General features: G+C 51.7%; 2 protein-coding genes, 1 long non-coding RNA gene and 1 other non-coding gene across 9 annotated transcripts; 2 read left to right on the top strand and 2 right to left on the bottom strand.

The window, feature by feature from the left end:
- The first annotated feature begins 784 nt into the window (after positions 1-784).
- Positions 785-4811, top strand: FAM98C (family with sequence similarity 98 member C). Of its 6 annotated transcripts, none has more exons than XM_036408302.2 (8): positions 786-955; positions 1059-1207; positions 1282-1416; positions 2090-2301; positions 2432-2509; positions 2586-2702; positions 3147-3193; positions 4476-4811. In XM_036408302.2, exons 1-8 carry the CDS (start codon positions 891-893, stop codon positions 4765-4767), a joined length of 1095 nt encoding a protein of 364 aa, XP_036264195.1. In that variant the 5' UTR covers positions 786-890; the 3' UTR covers positions 4768-4811. The 6 variants fall into 6 exon arrangements, with proteins under 6 accessions (XP_036264197.1, XP_045426873.1, XP_036264195.1 ...); XM_036408303.2 differs by having other exon boundaries at positions 3026-3193; XM_036408304.2 differs by lacking the exon at positions 1282-1416 and having other exon boundaries at positions 785-955.
- A 146-nt stretch (positions 4812-4957) lies between these two features.
- Positions 4958-18584, bottom strand: RASGRP4 (RAS guanyl releasing protein 4). Its single transcript, XM_036408281.2, has 17 exons — positions 18430-18584; positions 16300-16484; positions 15778-15883; positions 15594-15656; positions 14867-14998; positions 14612-14765; positions 12854-13027; positions 11547-11663; positions 10516-10791; positions 8808-8888; positions 8624-8728; positions 8383-8501; positions 8127-8271; positions 6997-7033; positions 6758-6889; positions 6530-6642; positions 4958-5958 (listed from the first exon to the last, which is right to left on the bottom strand). Exons 1-17 carry the CDS (start codon positions 18450-18452, stop codon positions 5902-5904), a joined length of 2019 nt encoding a protein of 672 aa, XP_036264174.1. The 5' UTR covers positions 18453-18584; the 3' UTR covers positions 4958-5901.
- LOC118702455 lies at positions 6048-6153 on the bottom strand. The gene has a single exon (XR_004982730.1). It is a non-coding gene; the product is annotated as a U6 spliceosomal RNA (small nuclear RNA).
- LOC123651125 lies at positions 17532-19048 on the top strand. The gene is made up of 2 exons (XR_006739614.1): positions 17532-17812; positions 17928-19048. It is a non-coding gene; the product is annotated as an uncharacterized LOC123651125 (long non-coding RNA).

Here is a 19048-nt window from a genome sequence, read left to right as displayed (position 1 = left end):
CAATTTTAACAACAACAAAACAGTAGCAGTAATAACAGTAGTAATAGGTAAATAGTTAAACGCATGGACTTCAGAATGATCTAAATTTGAGTTCTGGCACCACTACACATTCAGTGTAACTTACCCTCTCTAAACCTCAGCTACTTGGTCCAGAGACACACAGGAAATGCTCAATATATGATATTCTACTAAGCACTTACATACAGGGCTCTAACCCTCACAACTGTAAAAGGTAATGTCCCCTTCCTTGTAGGTTAGAAGGGAATTTGGCAGGGACATATGTGAGTAGTGGAGTCAAATCCTAACCCCTGTTGGCCTGACTCCCAGGGTGTAATATCAGTCACTAGCTATGTGGCACCTGCTGCCTCTCTCCAAGGCTTGGGAAACAGAGGGATGAAGGCAAGACAAGCACAGTGTGATCCATGAGGAGGAGCTCTGTTGGGGCCACACTTTCTGAGTTCCTGATTTAACTCCAACCCTAAGGAGGGAGGGAATAAGTACGTTTTTGGATTTGGAGCGGAGGTGGAAGAACTTGGTCTAGGGTGCTTTAAGAGAGGAGGGAGGCTGAGGAAAAAGTCTAAGGTGCTACTACGTTGCAGCAGTAGCGACACCCACTGGCTGGACCCAACAGCCGGGACCCTGGACTCAGCTCCGACTTCCTGGGCCTGGAGAGCTTCCAGGCCCCTCATTGCCATCCCAGGCGGCCCGCCTAAAATACGGCGCGGGCGGGCCTGGGCGGCTCGTCTCCCGCTGCGACAAGGAGCGTAGAGGCCCTTTGCGAGAAGAGGCTGTGGGTCGGGCACGCTGCGACCGGCTGCGCACGCCGCTTTGGGGGCGGGGCCTCCCGCCTCCCGGCAGGGGGCGCACCCCTGCGAGGAGGTTACGTCTCCATGGAGGGGGCGGAGGCCGAGGCACGGGAGGGGGCCGCCGTAGCCCAGGACCTGCAGGCCCTGGGGTAAGGGGCGCGGTGTGGCGGAGGGCGGCGCTGGAAGGGGCAGGCCTGCCCTCGGGGATTCTGAGGGCCTCCCCGGCTCCCTCTCGCCCTGGCGCCGCCGCAGGTATGAGGACTTCCTGGAGGCGGCGGCGCGGAGCCCCCTGTGCCCAGACTTCAGGGCGCTGTGCGCGCGGCTGGCGGCTGAGCTGGCGACTCTGGGCGCCTTGGAGCGGGAGCGAGAGGAGGGCGCGGAGGCGCTGAGTGCCGGGGACGGTACGTGTGGAGCGACAGGCCCAGAGCGGGGAGCCCGGGGCCGCCGCCCCGCGCTGAGCCTTCTCCTCCCGCAGGCCCCGGCGCGGAGGAGGAATTCCTGCGACAGCTGCGCCGCCTGCTGGAGGAGCTGCACTGCCCGGACCGCGCGCTCTGCGGCGGGGACTGCGCCGCCGCGCTGCGGGAGCCGGGCGCCGGCCTGCGCCTTCTGCGTGAGCGGGGCGCCGGCGCGGGAGTGGGCGAGGCTTCGGCCCCGGGCGGGCGGCGCGCTGGGCGCGGAGCTGGGCCCAGGCGTCCCCTGAAGGGGCGTGGCCAGAGTGCGGGGGGGGGGGGACTGCGGGGGGGGGCGGCAGGTGGGTGTGGAGTCAGGACCTTGCGGGTGGATTTAGGGCTCTGAGTTGGGCGGGATTCGAATTTTGACGGAAAGATCCTGGAGCTCCAGTGGGTTGTGTTAGTTGGAGCCTGGCAGTTGGTTCTCTGGTGGGCGAGGTTCAAAGTCCGCAGGGGCCTGGGTCTCAAGTGGGTGGAGATTATTCTGGAGCTAGAGCCAGGGCCCTAGAAAGGCCAAACTAGAAAGAGGGAAGGTGTTTTTGTTTGTTCTAATCCTCACCTGGGGTCACTTTTCCCGTTGATTTCTAGAGAGTGCTAAAGGGAGGAGGGAGAGACAGAGAGAGAGAGAGAGAGAAACATCGACCTGAGAGAGACACATTGATTGGTTGCCTCTCGCGGCCACAACAGAGGTACCTGCCCTTGACCTTGAACGGGAATCAAGAGGGAGGAAGCTGCAGGAACTTTGTCCCTTCCCTCAAACCCCCTCCCCCGCCCCAAAGAAGCAGCTTTTTGGCTCAGGTGGGTGATTGTGCCACCCTCTTTCCCTGCTTTTAGGCTTTCTCTGCACAGAACTCCAGGCTGCCCGCCTCCTCTGCCTACACCAGCGGCTGGATCCCACCCCAGCGGTGCGCGAATCCCATGGGGAAGGGACAGAGGAGGGAGATGGCATGGTTCGGGAACTGATCCTTATCCTCCAAGCCCTGGGGTTGCTCAGACCTGCGCTGGGGACCCTCGCCAGCAGGCTTCTGTGGGAGTTGCATGCCAAGGTATAAAGCAAGAGTCCTCTCCTTACTAGAGCCACCCGTGGTCTGGGTCCCCAGGTTTGGGGAAACTAGGGTCGATGGAGAATTCCCACAGTTTCTTATAGTCATTCAGCCTCTTGACTTCTCCCATCAGGTCTCAGAGCTGCTGCCTTCCCTGCCCCCAGGATCCCTGCAGCCCCTTCTAAGCCACCCACTAGATGCACCCAGATGGGTAAGACTGTATGGCTGTATGCAAACAGTGTCTCATTCAGGGATGGGAGTGATATGACCAAGACCTTTCTCACCAGGAAGCATTGGAGTCTCTGTGCCAAAGCCTGGGAGATCAGTACTGCTGCCGCCGTTGCCTCCTCCTCAAGCGCCTGGACCTCACCATATCTGCATTCCACTGGAGTGATCGGGCAGAGGTGTGGGCATAGGACCCTGGAAGGGGCAAGGAGGCCCAATGGCGGGAGCTACCCTTGCAGGGAAGAGGAATTAAGGCCAGGAATATTACCCTCTTGCATGTTCTGAGGTCCAGGACAATGTTGAATCTTGTGAGGTTGGGGTCCTAGAATCTCAGAGCCTCCAGGGCCTTCTAGAATTCCCAGCTCTGAGTTGGAAGTGTTTTCAGAGCTATACCCCTTATTTAGGGAAGTGGGAAGTGAGACCCTGAGTGAGAAAAAAAATGAGAGATTCCCACCCTGATTGGCTCTTGGGTACCTTCTCCATGTTCCCTCACAATCCCCAGGCCAAAGGTGAGGCCATGAAGGCAGTGCTGATCCCAATTCGAGAGACTCTGACCCCAGAATCGGATGTCTCCATTGCACACATCCTGGCTGCCCGAGCTGATCTGTCTCGTCTTGTCCCAGCCACGAGCAAGGCTGCCCGCCGAGGGACCAGCTGTGCCATCAACAAGGTGGGCATCTGGGGTTGGGGAAGGGCCCCAGCATCTTTGGCCTTCAAACTGGCCTTTCAACCTCGACCTCTGCTTGGCTTTGTCCTCTCCTCTGCCTGGTTTCCTATCTTCCGGATTCACCTATAATCCACTCTCTCCACATAGCAGTTGGAAGGATATTTCTAACTCATGTCCCCACCTCGCTAAAAACCCTCCTGTGGCCCCCAGTGCCTTTCAAACAGCCCAGCTGAGCCCCTGGCCCACCTCTCCAGCTTTGGCTTAGACTCCTTCCCCAACACCTCACTCTGTTATATTCGTTTTCAGCCATTTTTAAAAAATATTTTATTGATTTTTTACAGAGAAAGGGAGAGGGATAGAGAGCTAGAAACATCGATGAGAGAGAGACATTGATCAGCTGCCTCCTGCACACCCCCTACTGGGGATGTGCCCACAACCCAGGTAACATGCCCTTGACTGGAATCGAATCCGGGACCTTTCAGTCTTCAGGCCGACGCTCAATCCACTGAGCCAAACCCGTTTTGGCAAGTTTTCAGCCATTTTAAAAGCAGAGATACCCTCTGTTTAAATGATTGTTATTTGGCCTCATACCTCTGTCTAAATAGTCTTATACTTATGTGAATACTAGGAAATAAAGTCTAGCACAGCAAAGAGAAGTAAAATTTACGAAAGTTGTTTGCTTTAAGGAAATATAGTAAGTAAATAATATAGGTAATGCACAAGTGATGGATATTTAGAAAAAAAAATACACTGCTTTACTGGAAATGTTATACAAAGGCCAAACATAAAATAAACATAAATTGAGGTGTCCTTATTACTATTGGTAGAGACTTGGACCTCTGCCATCACTCTCAATTTTATTTCCTTCTTCCTGAGGCTCCTGGAACCCAGTTTGAAACCTCCAGCCTGTATCTTCTACCAATCCAGCACCCCAGACCAGTGATCGGCAAACTGCGGCTCGAGAGCCACATGCGGCTCTTTGGCCCCTTGAGTTTTTAGCAAAGGCCAGCTTAGGAGTACCCTAATTACATTAATAACAATGTACCTACCTATATAGTTTAAGTTTTAGAACTTTGGCTCTCAAAAGAAATTTCAATCATTGTACTGTTGATATTTGGCCCTGTTGACTAATGAGTTTGCTGACCACTGCCCCAGACCATCCCACCCATGGTACCCAAATGGTCAACATCTGCCCTTTTTTAAACTCATGCTGCTTCCTTGGTTCTCTGGCCTTCTTGTTCAAGATACTTTTATTTTCTGAAACTAAAGTCTAATCAACTCTCAGGTGCTTATGGGCAATGTGCCAGACCGAGGGGGACGTCCAGATGAGTTGGAGGCTCCTATGCCCAGTTGGCAGAGCAGAAGAGATAATGGAGGCGGGAGGAAGGCAGGCCGCCACAGCTGGGGCGGTAAGAAGAAAAAGAAATAAAGGGGGACTGGGTCCTCTATGGGATGCTGATGCCATTGATAATCTCTGGGGAATCAATTTGAGATTGTTTCTTGGCACCTGGCACCCAGGCTTCACATCTATTCCTGAGGCCCTAATTCCTCCCCCTCTTCCCCCATCCACCATTTAACATCAAGGACCATGTTCTCTGAAAAATAAATTTAATTTATGACAGTTGTGGATCTATCTCTGGGGGGCTGTGAGGGAGGGGCAGGTCAGGACACACAGGTTTGAGGAGGAGGGAGGGGGTCTCAGTCCCTTGGATCTAAACAGGCTCCTGGTGCTCTGACCCTCAAAGTCCTTTGTTCTTCAGCGACACACTTTCCCTTCCTGTGGGCATGGGGAAAGACATGCAAGCACTGGACAAACATCAGGCAGCCACCATGTGGCAGCTCTGTTCTAGGCTCTTGGGATAAAGCAGTGAAAAGTGCAGCTCCTGCCTTACCAGAGCTCACATTTCTGGTAAGGATGGGCAGATATTCAACAAGAGAAAAAGGTAAAATGTATAGTTGCCAGATGAGGAAAGGACTTTGGAGGAAAATAAAGCCGAAGGTGGGATCCGGGACCATGGGGAGATTGAAACTTTGAGTATGGTGAGGGGTGGCCTCACTGAGGTGACACTTGAGCTAAGTCCCAAAGAGGGAGTCATGTGGGCCTCTGGGAAAGTGTCCAGGCAGAGGGAACAGCCAGTGCAAAGGCCCTGAGGTAGGAGTATTTTTGGCATGCTCAGGGACCACTGAGGCCAGTGCAGCTGAAGCAGGATGGGAGGGGGTAAGTGGTATGAAGTAACAGCGGCAGACTGTGGAGTGGGCTGCAGGGAGAACTGTGGCTTTTAACCTGAGTGAAATGGAGCCACATGATCAGACTCAAGCGTTCACTAGCTCCCCTTTCGACCCCTTCTCTACTGTCTCTAGAACCCCGACCCTGCTCCTATCCCCCTCCTGACCCCCTCTCCCATCCCCCACCTGACCCACCCTGACTGTCAGTGTAGCACATTGATCAGAAGCTTCTGTTTTAGAGGCAGACAGAAGACTTGGGTTTGAATCCTGCCTTCAACAACTTAGGAACTCTGCCACCTTGGGTGAGCAGCTTGACCTCACTGAGCCTCAATTTCTTCATCTGTAAAATGAAGATTTAAGGAGTTGGTAAAATAATGGTAAAGATTAAATGTATCCAACATGGAGCTGCAGTTGCCTAAGTGCAGGAAAGGGGAGTACAATTAATAGCTACTCTGATGCAAAAGAAGAAAATAACTTCCCGGTGTCTAGGAATTGGGCTTGGAGGACTGGATGGGTGGCGGGGCCACCGCTGGGAGGGGAACCTGGAAGGAAGAAGATATCGGGTGATGTGGGGGGTGCGATGTCAGGAGATGTTTCCCGCCATCGATACCTCACCAGACTTCTCTGTCTCTAAAATATGGAACCCTTCATCAATTTGCATGTCATCCTCATGCAGGCCCCTGCTAATCTTCTCTGTATCGTTCCAGTTTTAGTGAATGTGCTGCCGAAGCGAGCACCTCACCAGACTTCTGTTAAGTGGATGAATGAATGTCCCCTGTGGACATTTTTAAATCCAGCCTCAGAGTCTCTGCCTTGGAATAGTGTAATTTATTCCATGACATTTATTGTAGCTCCTGACACATTTGGCCTTACCATTGCCATCTCATTATTTTCTTTATTTTTTCTCCCTAAAATCCTTTTTTGCTGTTCTACTAGTGGCTACCCCTTCTTCCTATCAACATACTGAAATTTCTGTTTTTCTAATAACGTTAAAAATTTACCAGAATCTCCTACCCAAGTAATTGAAGATTTTTGCACATTTTTACTTTCCCTTGCTTCCCCAATCTGTTTGGGTTCCCCAGGCAAGTGAGTTGGTCTCCCCTGTATCCTCACCGTGTCTGGTTCCCAGGAAGGTTGTGGGGACTCTGTCTGGGTCCAAGCATGGTGAAGGTGGCACTCCGTCTCAGGTTCCAGGGCGTATGTGTAGGAAAGACTGTCCTCAGAGCCTGTTTCGGGGGTACGGGTGGGAGGAATGAGAGTATGTTGGGAAGAGCTTCATGACCTTGGGATTAATCCCTATGTACCAAGCCCCCTTTCCAGAGCTGTACACCCTGGTCTTACCACAGCTGGCCCGGGGCGTTGGTGTGGGTGGGACAGGGGCTCCTGAGGGGCTCCTCTCGCTCTTGGCCCCTGGCCTCCTGCACTCCTCCTTTACTCGGTCTCTGCAGTGTTTGTGGCAGCACAGCCCACAGTCTGGGGGAAGGCAGCAGTTAGTGGCCAAAGACCCAGCCCATGCCCCCATTCTTCTGGGCTGCAAGATCTGAACTCCCTCCCCCCTCACTGATGTCCATCCTACTTACCCCGACAGCGGTAGCCTTGCTTGGTGACACCCCAGAGCTGGGAAGAGAAAGCAGAATAGGTTGCCAAGGCTAGGAGAGGTAGGGCTGTGGATGGGCAGGGCTCTTTGGAAGTGTGGAAACCATCTAGGTTTTGGAAATTCTCAAGGCTAGATAGAGGTTTATGTGGGATGAGGATTAAAGGAATTTGGAGGTTTATTCAAGTTTGAGGAATCATCTAGGCCAGTGGTTCTCAACCTTTTAATGCCGAGACCCTTTAATACAGTTCCTCATTTTGCTACTGTTATGAATCATAATGTAAAGGTCTATGTTTTCCGATGGCTTTACAGCAGCGGTTCTCAACCTTTGGGTCGCTAGCAGGGTCACCTAAGATTATAGGAAAACACAGATCTTTACGATTCATAACAGTAGCAAAATTACAGTTATGAAATAGCAATGAAAATAACTTTATGGTTGGGGTCACCACATGAGGAACTGTATTAAAGGGTCTCGGCATTAAAAAAGGTTGAGAACCACTGATCTAGGCTATTAGAACTGGGTCAAATTTGGAATTCTGTGGGCAGGGATTGTGTCTATTGTGTTTTCTGCTTGCCCTCCCCACTCCCTCCACTTACACACCCTGAGCCTAGAACTGTACTGGCACACAGGAGGTACTTAATAAATATTTAGTGAATGGAAAACAAATTTTGGAAGGCCAAGGGTTGTAAATTAGCTTGGGAGATTGAGAGATTTGTCCATTATCCAGAACTTGAGTGTAATTTTGAAAATTACCCAGGGTTTGAATTATCTAGAGTCTAGAAACTTGGAGATTGAATGTTTAGGAATAATCTATCCAGGCATGTAAGTTAAATAGGATTTTAGGTGTTATCCATGCGTTGGCAGTTATCCAAGATAGAGGTCAGCTGGGATTTGGGCGTTAGCTAGACTTTGGAAACATTGGGATATAGAGAAGATCCAATGTTTAGGGTGTCTATGAAATGTGGGGATTATTTGAGGTTGAACAATTTTCTGGAATTCGCAGATTGTTCAGGGCTTGAGTACTCCAAGGAAGGTCTGGCTTCTGAGCCCAGACTGTGAGGAGCTAGGACACTCAGAAGATGGGCCCCAAGGATGATAGTGGGCCGAATGCTCACGAAACCACTGCAGCTGTCACAGAAGGTGGGCTTGCGGAAGGTGACCTCATGGAAGGTGTGCAAGAAGGCCAGGCCTAGCTTGGAGCAGATGGCGCTGGCCCGGAGAAGGTATTCCGTCAGCTCCTCTCGGCTGAAGGAGCCACTCCTGGGGGCAGAGACCTCACTTCAGCATGACTGGCCCGTTTCTCCCAGACCCCAGGATCCTGGAAACCCCCGTATCCTCATCTGTGGGGGCCTTAGAAATTAGAGCACTTACTCTTGGCAGGGGGACGGGTGAAGCCCATGGCAGGCAAAGGGGAAGTTGCCTGAGAGTCGCTCAAAGTCCTCAAGAGAGATGGTTCCTCGGCCTTCAGGGTCATAATTCTTGAACACGGACTTCAGAGGAACATGGGAAGGGGAGAGTAAGGCCTTGTCATGATCCCTTCGGTCTTAGGGTCAGGGCTATACAGGTAGCTTCCTTCTTGGCCCCCAGTAGCCAGGCCATAGTCCCTCCTTACCTCTACCAGCTGCTCCACATGTAGACCCAGGGTGGCCCTGTCGGGCTTGGGCATCACACCAGGGGCCCACTCCACCACCAGGGGTGCTTTGAAGGGGGAGGGTGGCTGGAGCAGGGACAGAGGGGCATAGTTAGTCAGTGGATAGGCTTGGGCTAGAGGTCAGAGATCAGGGTTTGGGTCTCACCAGACTCTTAGGACAGCGAGGCTCCCGGGTGTAAGAAAGCTCATAGATCTCGTCCTCCGTGTAGAAAAGATCCAGGGAAAGCTGGGGGTGGGCAGGGATTATAGACTCTGTCTCCATCCTCCTACCTACAGCTATTGCCCTGCCTGGGCCTCCATTCTCCTCCTCTTCCCAAAAGCCCCCTCTTCTCTGGGGACCTGGAAGGTCTCTCCCACTGAGATCTATTCATTCTTCACGCACCTAGTACAGGTATGCTATTTTCTCACTGGGGCTCTTTTGGATCCTATTTAAAAGTTCAAACCCTGCTCCTTTCCATGCGTTTTCTGCCTTAATTTACTCTCATACTTATCTAAAAGACCATGTGATTGACTTAATGGCTTTGTTTTATGTGCTGTCTCCCCCACTAGGATGTCAGCCTCACAAGAACAGTCTCTCCACCCCCCACCCCCCCTTTCTGACTTGCTCACTGCTGTGAAACCTAAGTGCCTGAAGTAGTAGTGCCTGGCTCACAGTGGGTGTTCAATAAATATTTGGGATGATGGCCTCATAATAGGGCGGGCCTCATATTAGGGCGGGCTTCATGGGCAAGCCCCACACTTAAAAGGGCCCCACTTTGTTTAATGCCCTGTCACCACAGTCTTGAAAGTCTGAAGAACTTGGAACAAGGAGCTCCATATTATTTGTATTGCAACTGTAAACCTACTTTTGCCTACCCCTGTATATATGTGTCTCCGGAATCCCACACTTCCAACCTTAGGACATAGTGTAGTAGTTTACATGTTACACACGTGGGTTCAGATCCAGGTTTTACTGCTATGGGAGAGTGGGCAAGTGACCTCACCTCTGTGGCCCTGTTTCCTAACCTGTAGGAAGCATGATAAGGGTCCCCACCTTGGAGTTGTACAGAAGGGATGAAGTATTCTGTAAAGTGTTTTACAGCCGAAACCGGTTTGGCTCAGTGGATAGAGCGTCGACCTGCGGACTGAAAGGTCCCAGGTTCAATTCCGGTCAAGGGCACGTACCTTGGTTGCGGGCACATCCCCAGGAAGGGGTGTGTAAGAGGCAGCTGATTGATGATTCTCTCTCATTGATGTTTCTAACTCTCTATCCCTCTCTCTTCCTCTCTGTAAAAAAATCAATAAAATATATATTAAAAAAAAAAAAAGAGAGAGTGTTTTACATGTTGTCTGGCCCAGAGTAAGTGATCAATAATTATTACTAGCTTTTTGCTTAGATTCGTAGTATGTTAAAGCTTGGAATTTTGGACAAGTGACATGAGAAGCTCAGAACCTTGGAGTTCAGAAGTGTGAAAGCCCAACGTAATTCTGGAGCTTAGATCAATGGATACTTGAATTTCTGGGGGAATGGGAGGAAAAGGCATAACATATGTGGAGCTCTCTGTGTTCCAGGTACTAATTTAAGCACTTTATGTGAATTATATTACTGATTGGTTCTTCTCAACTACTCTCTGAAGTAGGTCCTATTATTCCTATTTTGCAGATAAGGAAACTGAAGCCAAGGGGCTAAGTGACTTGCCCAAGGCCACACAGCTGGGGGGGGGGGGGGGCGGGTACCTAGAAGCTCTGGTTTCAGTATATGTGCTGCCAAAGCCCAAACATCTCAATGCTGTTCTCTCCTGGCACACAGCCCTTCACCCACCCAGGACCCCAGGCTCAGCCTCCAGGAGCCCAGCTGGGGCTGGGCAGCTCACCGTAAGCAGATGCAGCAGGTCCTCATTGGCACTGCAGGGGGGGTGCTGCTTCTGAAGGGCTGCCAGTTCCTGCAGCCGTAGGTAGAGGCTGTTGAGCTTGGGAAGGTGCAGGCGGCCATCAGGTAACCTGTCGGGCTGTGCCTCATGCAGGGACACCAGGTCCTTGAGGTGCACACCCAGCACAGGCAGCCGGAAGCCTGTACAGCCAGCCCAGGTGCGGCGATAACAGGCATAGTTGTTGTGGGCAGCAAGCAGCTCAGTCAGCTCCAGCAGGGTCTGTGTGGGAGGCCACATTGGGGAGAGGGCAGCATGTTATCGGGGAAAACTAGGTTCCGCTCTCTTAGCCCCATGGAGGAGGGTATCTTAGCAGTCCCCTGTGTGGGCTTCTAACCCCCAGGGGCCCAATGCCGTTTTTGGACACTTTCCCAAACCCTATCCATGTCCCACATTGGCCTCAATATCTTCTCAAACTGCTCTTCCTTGGGTCCCCAGGCTAGAGTGATTCTTCCAAAACCTAAGTCTGATCATGGATGTTGCGTCATTCTGAAATGTTCCCTAACTCCCCAGTGTCCTCCGGATAAAGCCCAGATACCTTAATGAGCTTGCAAGGCTCCCCTAGATCTTCCTCTGAATATCATCTGCCACCTCCTGTCCTCAGCCACACACCAGACTCATGAATGGCTCACTTTCCCCAGACATTACCAGGATCCCATCCTGTGCTCCTCCCATGGGTGGCCCAGATGTTGGCACTCTTGGGGGCATTGTTTTACTCTGCCCCTGGGCTGCAAGTTCTCCACTAGCACCTTTCTCATGTCTCTCGCCAGTCCTGCTCAGGACTGGATACACAGTAAGAGATGTCAGCATGACAGGTGGATGTGTGAAGAGTGAGGAAGAATGGCAGAGGAGAACAGAGCCTGGGGGTCTGTTGGATTTGAATGAGCAAGGTCTCCAGGGCCCCAGGGGTAAAGGGGGTTGAAGAAAAGTGGGAGTTCAGGACCACTAGAATTTTGGGGAGGGTAGTGGGGCCTCACCTTGGTGCTATCAGGACTCAGGTGGGCATGGGAGTCCTTGAGCCTGGATATGGCACTGTGACACAGGCCCCCAGTGACTGCCATCAGTGTGTTGAAATTCTGCAGCTGGTGGAGACTCTATGGAGGGCAATGCAGATGTGATGAAGTCACAAGGAGCACGGATAAGTTGGGGGCTCAGGTGAAGCATCCCAATTGGAAGTACCCAGTTGAAGTTGAGATCCCAGGCATGGGTGTGTGTGGGCCAGTATGGGCATCAGACAGTTGAGATGTGTCAGGCAGGAGTGGGCCACAGCAGGCATGTAACAGACTAATGTGAGGTCAGAAAAAAAGTGGAGGGACTCCGTCAAGTATGGGGTGTTGGACTAGGCAGGTGTGTGTCAGACAGGTGTAGGTGATTCAGACAGATATCAGGGTGTCAGGCACCTGGAGGTCTCACTGCTGAGAGTCAGATGTGAGGAGAAAGAAGGTCGCGCTCTGGGCGGAGTTAGAAACAGAGCAGAGGTGAATGGGGTCAGAGTGATATAGAAGTGTCAGGTAGACAGGTGTGGGGTCAGCTGGCCGTCAGGGAGAATTGCCTCACCCTCCCCTTTTCCAAGTTTGAAGGGCGCAGGTCGCTGCGAGGAGAAAGTGGAACAAGGAGGAAACCCGCAGACAAACCCAGAACCGCAGGTCTAAGGGACCCAGCAAGAGAAGCAAAGGCGCAGGGAGAAGCTAGAGGAAGGGTGTGGCTGCAAGGAAGTGCGCAAAGGGGCGTGGCCACGCTAGGGGAAGGAGGGCTTCCCTTTTCTCCAGAAGGGAGGGGACCTGTCTGCAGGGAGGGGCGTGCAAGGGGCGGGGCCAGAAAGAGACCTGACGACGTAGTCACTATTCCGGAAGAGGCGCTGGAATGAATGTAGGGACTAGGGTGGAGGATGACGTAGAGGTGGAGGGCGTGAAAGAGACGCTTTTATTGCCTCGGAGACAATATTCTGGTGTAGGGCTTGGAAGACGGGGCCAGGAGGGATGTTGTCAACTGCCAAGTTTAGGACCACAGGGTGAGGCCAGGGAGGGTTGGATGCGGTGTTATCAAGGCCAAGGAACCGGGGCTGTCACAGTCTGGGTAAGAACCACCAGACTGAGACATGGGGCAGGGGGGAGGGGGGAAGGGGGAGGAAGGGGGAGTGGAGGGGACGGGCGGGAGTGGTCAGGATGGGGCTCGAAGCTGCAGGGCGCGGCCAGGGCACGGTGATTTCATTACCAGGGATGGACAGCTGGAACCGAAGGGGTGCGAGGGCCACAAAACGAGTAGAGCGGCGGGGCGGCCTCACCTGTGCCACACGGATGAACTTGTCCAGCACCTGTGCGCGCTGTGTGGGCCCGGGGCGGCTCAGCACCATGACCTGCACCCAGCGGGACACGCTGTTGCTGAGACCTACGGATACCTCTAGGGCCGGGCAGCCCCGCACAGAGCCCTGTAAAACGTAGTCTCGCAGGTCCTGGGGCTGCGGATGAATGAGCATCAGGTGGGCCGTGGCATTCCGGCCCTGCCCCTCACAGCCCATCCCTCTAGCAGTCTTGACCTCCTAAGCCCTAGCCTAGCTGTCATGTCCCTGATGTCACCATGGCTCTTTCCCATCTGAGGAGAAATGTTTATTTATTCATTATTTTTTAATAATTCTCACTTGAGAATATGTTTACTGATTTTAGAGAGAGGAAGGGAGACACAGAGAGAAACATCAGTGGTTGCCTCCCATACTCACTCTGACCAAGCATCCAACCTCAGCCTAGGTATGTGCCCTGACTGATAATCAATGTCACAGCCAAGGGAGCCACACTAGCCAGGGCCAGAGAAATGTTTACAAAAAGCCAGGCACTCTTTTGAAGCTTTTGTCATGTTAACTGATTTAACCCTCACATTGACTCTATGAAGTGACTACTATATTATTCCCATCTTAGAGATGAGGCCAAGAAGGTTCAGAGAGGATAAGTAATTTGTCCAGGATCACATATGCTTGAGTCAGGGTGGGAACCAGTCTGTTGCTCTTAACTGTTTACCTGTCTGGTATACAGTCAGCAAAGGAAAGAATGACAAAGAGGACAATAAATCAATTTCTATTTGTTCTGCTCAGGGGTCAACAGTCCATATCCACATACACTGTGCTGCATGTGTATGTAGGCGTGCGTGTGCGTGTGCACAAGTGTGTGTGTGTGTGTGTGTGTGTGTGTGTGTGTAATCATAAAATGTTCACATTAAAAAACCAGAGCCCAGCCGAAAACCAGTTTGGTTCAGTGGATAGAGCGTCAGCCTGCAGACTGAAAGGTCCCAGGTTCAATTCCAGTCAAGGGCATGTACCTTGGTTGGGGGCACATCCCCAGTGGGTGGTGTGCAGGAGGCAGCTGATAGATGTTTCTCTCTCATTGATGTTTCTGGCTCTCTATCTCTCTCCCTTCCCCTCTGTATAAAATCAATTAAAAATATATATATTTAAAAAAGAACACACCAAAAACCAGAGCCCATCAGGATGATCACTTTATAAGGTATGTAAATATCTAATCACTATGTTGGACACCTGAAACATAAGTATGTTAACTGTAATTTAAAAATAAATTTAACAAAAAAATATAAGACAAACATAACAAAAAACTAGATCCCCACCTTCCCTTGAAATTTTGATGGCAATAATGAGCACTTACTAGATTGAAACATGACATTACCATTTGGGTAGGTAAAATATGATAGGATTTACTCTGAACCAGGCACAGATCCTATCTTTAGCACTAACTATGTGCCAGGCATTGGGACAAGCATTTTCAAATGGACATATTAATTTAACTCTCCCAACAATCCAATGAAGTAATATGACCTGCATTAAAAACACTGAGTCCCAGAGGGGACTAGTTCAAAGTTACACAGGTAACAAGGGGCTGATCGATTTGAACCCCAGGGACTCTGTGCTCGGCCAGCTTAACTCATTTTTCTGGCCCTTCCAGCACCAAGTTTGAGAGTGAGATCCCTGCCCAGAGTCCAGGCCAGGGTGGGAAGTGTCCTCTTACCTGGCCCTAGCTGGAGGAAAGGGGGTTCTCACCTTGATAGCCTGAAAGGACCGGAACTCCAGGTAAGTGAGGTGCTGAGCCAGTTCCCCTGCCTCCAGGTGGTCGAAAAGCAAGGACACTTTGCACTTTTTGCCCAGGCCTGGGCTGCTCATGGAGGGTGGGGGGCCAGGGCCACCAGGGCTCAGACTGGGGGTAAAGAGGGGGAGGGTATTATAGGGGCTCGGGTGGAGGTATGGAGAGAGATGGCAGAGTGATGGGAGGGACAGAATGGGGAAGGGCTGACTCACAGGTTGGAGGAATCTCCCAGGCTCCTCTGGGCTGAGTTGCCTTCCTGCTCCACAGTGGCCCAGAAACGACCTATAACCTCTTCTAACTGGGGCTCATGGTGCACTGTCTCAGGGTGTTGGGTCAGCCAATATCTGAGGACGGTTTAGAGATGATGGGATGAGGCTGGATGGTGGGATGGTGGGGTGAGGGTAGGAAAGTTCTCTGAGAATCTCTAGGTGCTGGACTGGGGAATCTCTGTAAAGCCAGGGTTCAGAGAGGCACCAGGCTAGTGCAATCTCTGGGATTAGGATTGGGGGGGGGGGGGTCTCTTAGCACAGATTAGTGAATCAATAGGATATAGATTGGGGAGGATCTCTTGGAAGTGACATTGCTAGGTAGGACAGTGAGGAGGTTTTGGGTAAGATTTTGGGAGAGCAGGATGATGGGGGTCTTAGAAGCTAGGCTGGAGTATGTGGGAGGTAGGGGTTTGGGGATCAGAGCTAGAGGTGTCTGGGCACGAGCTGTGAGAGGGTCTATAGGATCTGGTTAGGGGTCTCTAAGAGGTGAGGATTCTAAAGAGTAGAACTGGGAGAATCTTATCAATCATACCAGGTATCTTAAAGTGGGATTCGGAGGAGCTGGATGGGTCTGTGGGGAATTGGGCTGGGAAGACTCTGGGAGGTGTTTTAGGCATCAGCAGGGTGAGGGTTTGGGGTCATGGGTATGGAGGTCTTGGCCCAGTCCTACCTGACCAAGTGACAGATCTGCAGCCGCCTCAGCTCCTGCGTGTTCCCTGTGGCCTCCTGATACTTGGGTTCTGGTTAAGGCTCTGATAGCCAGCATCCCAAACCTGCCTACTCACGTCTCTATCTCTCAGACTCACATCTCTGCCCTCTGCCCTCCACCACTGCTCACGGCCCTGGGAGGATATAAGGTCAGCAGACGGGCAGCAAGGTGGTCAGAAGGCAGCACCCAGCTGTGCATGGCCAGTACCATGTTGAGAATGTGGTCCCCACGGCGCAGGCTGCCAGCTGAGTCTGGGAACAGAAAGAGGGGACTCTGTGTCAGGATGGCCCCCAGGCAATGAACTGCAGTCTCCAGAGCCAGTTGGATCACCCGGTTCAAACCCCAGCTCTCCTCCTGACTCCTACATGAACTTGGGAGAACAACTTGGCCTACTTGAGCCTGTTTCCTGGTCTGCACTATGCATGAATCAGAACAGTGCCTGATGTTGAAGACAGAAATATCATGTTGAAGACAGAAATATCATCAGACTTCCTTCGACTCCACATCTCAGGAAAGAGAAACACAGGTGTCTCTCATATCTAATGCAGTGATTGCACTCACCTTATCTTATAACCCCCCCACCGCACCCCGCAAATGAGGCCTAGAGAGAGAACACTTGGCCCAACCTTAGTATTTGGGAGGCTTGGCCAGGGAGGGGGACACTCACCAAAGGACTGAATACATTTCTCCAGCAGCTCATCTTCGCTGCAGCCGCCCTCTTTCAGCATGTCCAGAGCCATGGAAGCCATGATCTTGCTGATTTCCCTGGGGCTGGGGCACGTCTTGTGGCGACGAGCCTGTCGGGGCCGGCCCCGCCCTCCTGTCTTTCCTGGGCATTCCTGGTGGGACTTCCTGTGGGCATTTCCCCCAGGGAATCATGGGAGCCCCTTTCATCAGACAGGCCCCCAGAATCCTTCTTGATCTTAACGCCCTAAAGGCAAAGCCTTAGGGTTACTCCTAATCTCCCATGAACTCATGGGAGAAAACCCCCAGAGTATTCCAGATCATGGGAGCCTTCTCCTACAAGTAAACTCCAAAGGTTACTCCCGTCTCCAGGGAATCAGGATAAGACCCTCAAAACTACCCTGAAACACCCCCCCCTCCCCCGAGAATCATGGGTGATGACCCTCGTAATCATAAGAAATTTCTCCAGGCATTGCCCCCAAATTCCCCTTGACTATACAGTCCCTAGGCATCATGGGAGATATTTCCTGTTGGCAGACCTCTGGAATTACTCCAGATCTTAAAGTGAAGACTACCAGAATCCTGTCTTCCCAGGGGAATCAGGAGATTCTGCCTTCAGGGAGACTCCACAGAATTCCCTTTTGTTCTCCAATGCTGTGCCTTCTTTTCCCAGCCCTCGTGAGAGCAGCAGACCCCTGAGATTCTATCTCCCTCTCCCCTACCTTAACCCCTCCATCAAGCCAGCCCTTCTGCAGGACTTGAGTCTTAGCCATTCACTTTAGTCCCTATATTTGGAGCCTAGGGAGAAAGTATGGGTGCTCTTCAGAAGGGGTGGGGTCCTTGGGGCTGAGACAGTTTCAAGGGAAGTTTAAAAATAACCCTCACTCTGCTTTGTGCCTCCTCAAGGCTGGAGGCTGGTGTTCCAGTTGGGGAAAGAGGTAATGGAGAGACTGGGATGGTGGAAGAAGCAGGAAGGAGAATCCAGGCAGAATAGCCTTGGCTTCCATAAGTTAAACAAAATGAGGTTTGAGAAATGTATGTTGGCCATGTGGCTATGTTAGTCACTTAATTTCTATGGGCCTCATATAAAAAAACAAGTCACCCTGAGATCTTCCCTAGGAATCTGCTTTGACCATTCAATGCCTAGCTCTTCAAAAGTGCTAAGCAAGCATGGCTGGTGTGGCTCAGTGGTTCAATTCCCAGCCAGGGCACATGCCTGGGTTGCAGGCTTGATCCTCAGTAGGGGCCATGCTGGCGGTAGCCAAGCAATGATTCTCATCATTGATGTTTCTCTCCCTTTCCTTCCTCTCTGAATATATATGTCATGCAGGCAGAAAATGAGGCAACTGATCTCAACCACTAAATTGCTAGATTTTATGGGGAAGGGACCCCTTTGTATATCAGAGACATGCTGGAGGAGCTGCCCAGGCTAGGAACCCAATTACAGGGCCTTGTGAGGACAAGAGGGCCAGCTTGCCCAGGCGATACACACAGGTGTCTCTCATATCTAATGCAGTGATTGCACTCACTCTCCAGCAGCTCAGCTTCGCTGCAGCCGCCCTCTTTCAGCATGTCCAGAGCCATGGAAGCCATGATCTTGCTGATTGGCAGCCAGCCAGCATCTGCTGCTACAGCCAGCTGCTAGACCCTTGCCTGCAGACTGACCCCTGTAGTTTCTGAAGCAACCAGGAGTGGTTTAAGAGGCAAGGGAATCCCTTTGCCCTGTGTCATATCCTCTCCCCCGGGCAGGGCCCTGCAGGAGCCTGGAGTTTCCAGGTCAGGGGGTCAGCAAGCGACTGTTATGGGGAACCAGGAAGACCCCAGGGAGGACAGAGTAAGAAAGATAGGATGAGGGTGGGGGTGGGGAGAAGGGGAAACAGAGCAGGTCCAGCTCCAGAGAGAGTGAGGACAAGACATAGAGCTCATACAAAGAGCCCCGGGCCTTGGCTGGCTCTGAACTCCCTAAAGCATCTTTCCCTCTGGGGCCCCCTGCTCCTGCCCTGCTCCCAGAGGAGCCCCACACCCTGCTAACTGGTTAGGGCCTCCCAGCCTTCCCACACAGCGGGCGGCCCAGGGGCTTTGGGCGCGCCCAGGTTCCTCGAGGGTCTCTCACCTCTTGCTGTCTTTCCTGTTCATGCTTCCTGGAGTGGGGCTGGAAGGGGTCTTGCAAGAGTCTGGCTCAGCTTCTCCTCTTTCACCAATGCTCCAGCTTCTTAGCCCTTTGGGAGCTGGGTCCTCCCCTAGTGCTGGGGAAGGAAAGAGGAACTGCCCCTCCCCACCCAGGCCCAGGCCAGGGGGAAGGAAGAGGCTGGGGAGAGACCAAAGGTTCCCCCTCCCCCCACATGGGGATCCCTACAAGCTGAGGTTTCCGGTGCTGCTGGACCCCACCCCCAATCACCAGTGGGCTTTCTATCTCCCTCATCTTTCTGTCTCTAGACCCGTGATTCTCTGTTCTGTCATTTTCATACTTCAATAAAAGCATTTATGTAAAATACACTCAAAATAAGAATTTATATTTCTATAAGGACATATTCATATAAAGAATGCACAAAGCATTAAATGGAAAGTTACAGACATAATATTTTGTATATTTCTTCTTAAGTTTCTTTTATTCCTAGTTTAGTCTTCACTTTATTACCTTCATTGTAACAAAGCTTTATATAGCGTAGTGTCTACTGTATACCACACACTGTTCTAAAGGCTTTAAAAATAGTAACTCATATTTATTTATT

The sequence above is a fragment of the Pipistrellus kuhlii genome, unplaced genomic scaffold (genome assembly GCF_014108245.1).
Source record: "Pipistrellus kuhlii isolate mPipKuh1 unplaced genomic scaffold, mPipKuh1.p scaffold_m20_p_38, whole genome shotgun sequence".
NCBI lineage: Eukaryota > Metazoa > Chordata > Mammalia > Chiroptera > Vespertilionidae > Pipistrellus > Pipistrellus kuhlii.
This window is presented reverse-complemented; position numbering and strand designations above follow the sequence as displayed.

Excerpts from the sequence above, each read along its gene's own strand:
- RASGRP4 (XM_036408281.2), bottom strand. The coding sequence starts at position 18,452 with ATGAACAGGAAAGACAGCAAGAG. Across the intron at positions 14,999-15,593 it reads CAGATCTGTCACTTGGTCAG|ATATTGGCTGACCCAACACC; the intron begins GTAGGACTGGGC and ends AACCGTCCTCAG. Across the intron at positions 8,272-8,382 it reads CACCCGTCCCCCTGCCAAGA|GAGTGGCTCCTTCAGCCGAG; the intron begins GTAAGTGCTCTA and ends CTCTGCCCCCAG.
- FAM98C (XM_036408302.2), top strand. The coding sequence starts at position 891 with ATGGAGGGGGCGGAGGCCGAGGCACGGGAGGGGGCCGCCGTAGCCCAG. Across the intron at positions 2,302-2,431 it reads TGTGGGAGTTGCATGCCAAG|GTCTCAGAGCTGCTGCCTTC; the intron begins GTATAAAGCAAG and ends TTCTCCCATCAG. Across the intron at positions 2,510-2,585 it reads CACTAGATGCACCCAGATGG|GAAGCATTGGAGTCTCTGTG; the intron begins GTAAGACTGTAT and ends CTTTCTCACCAG.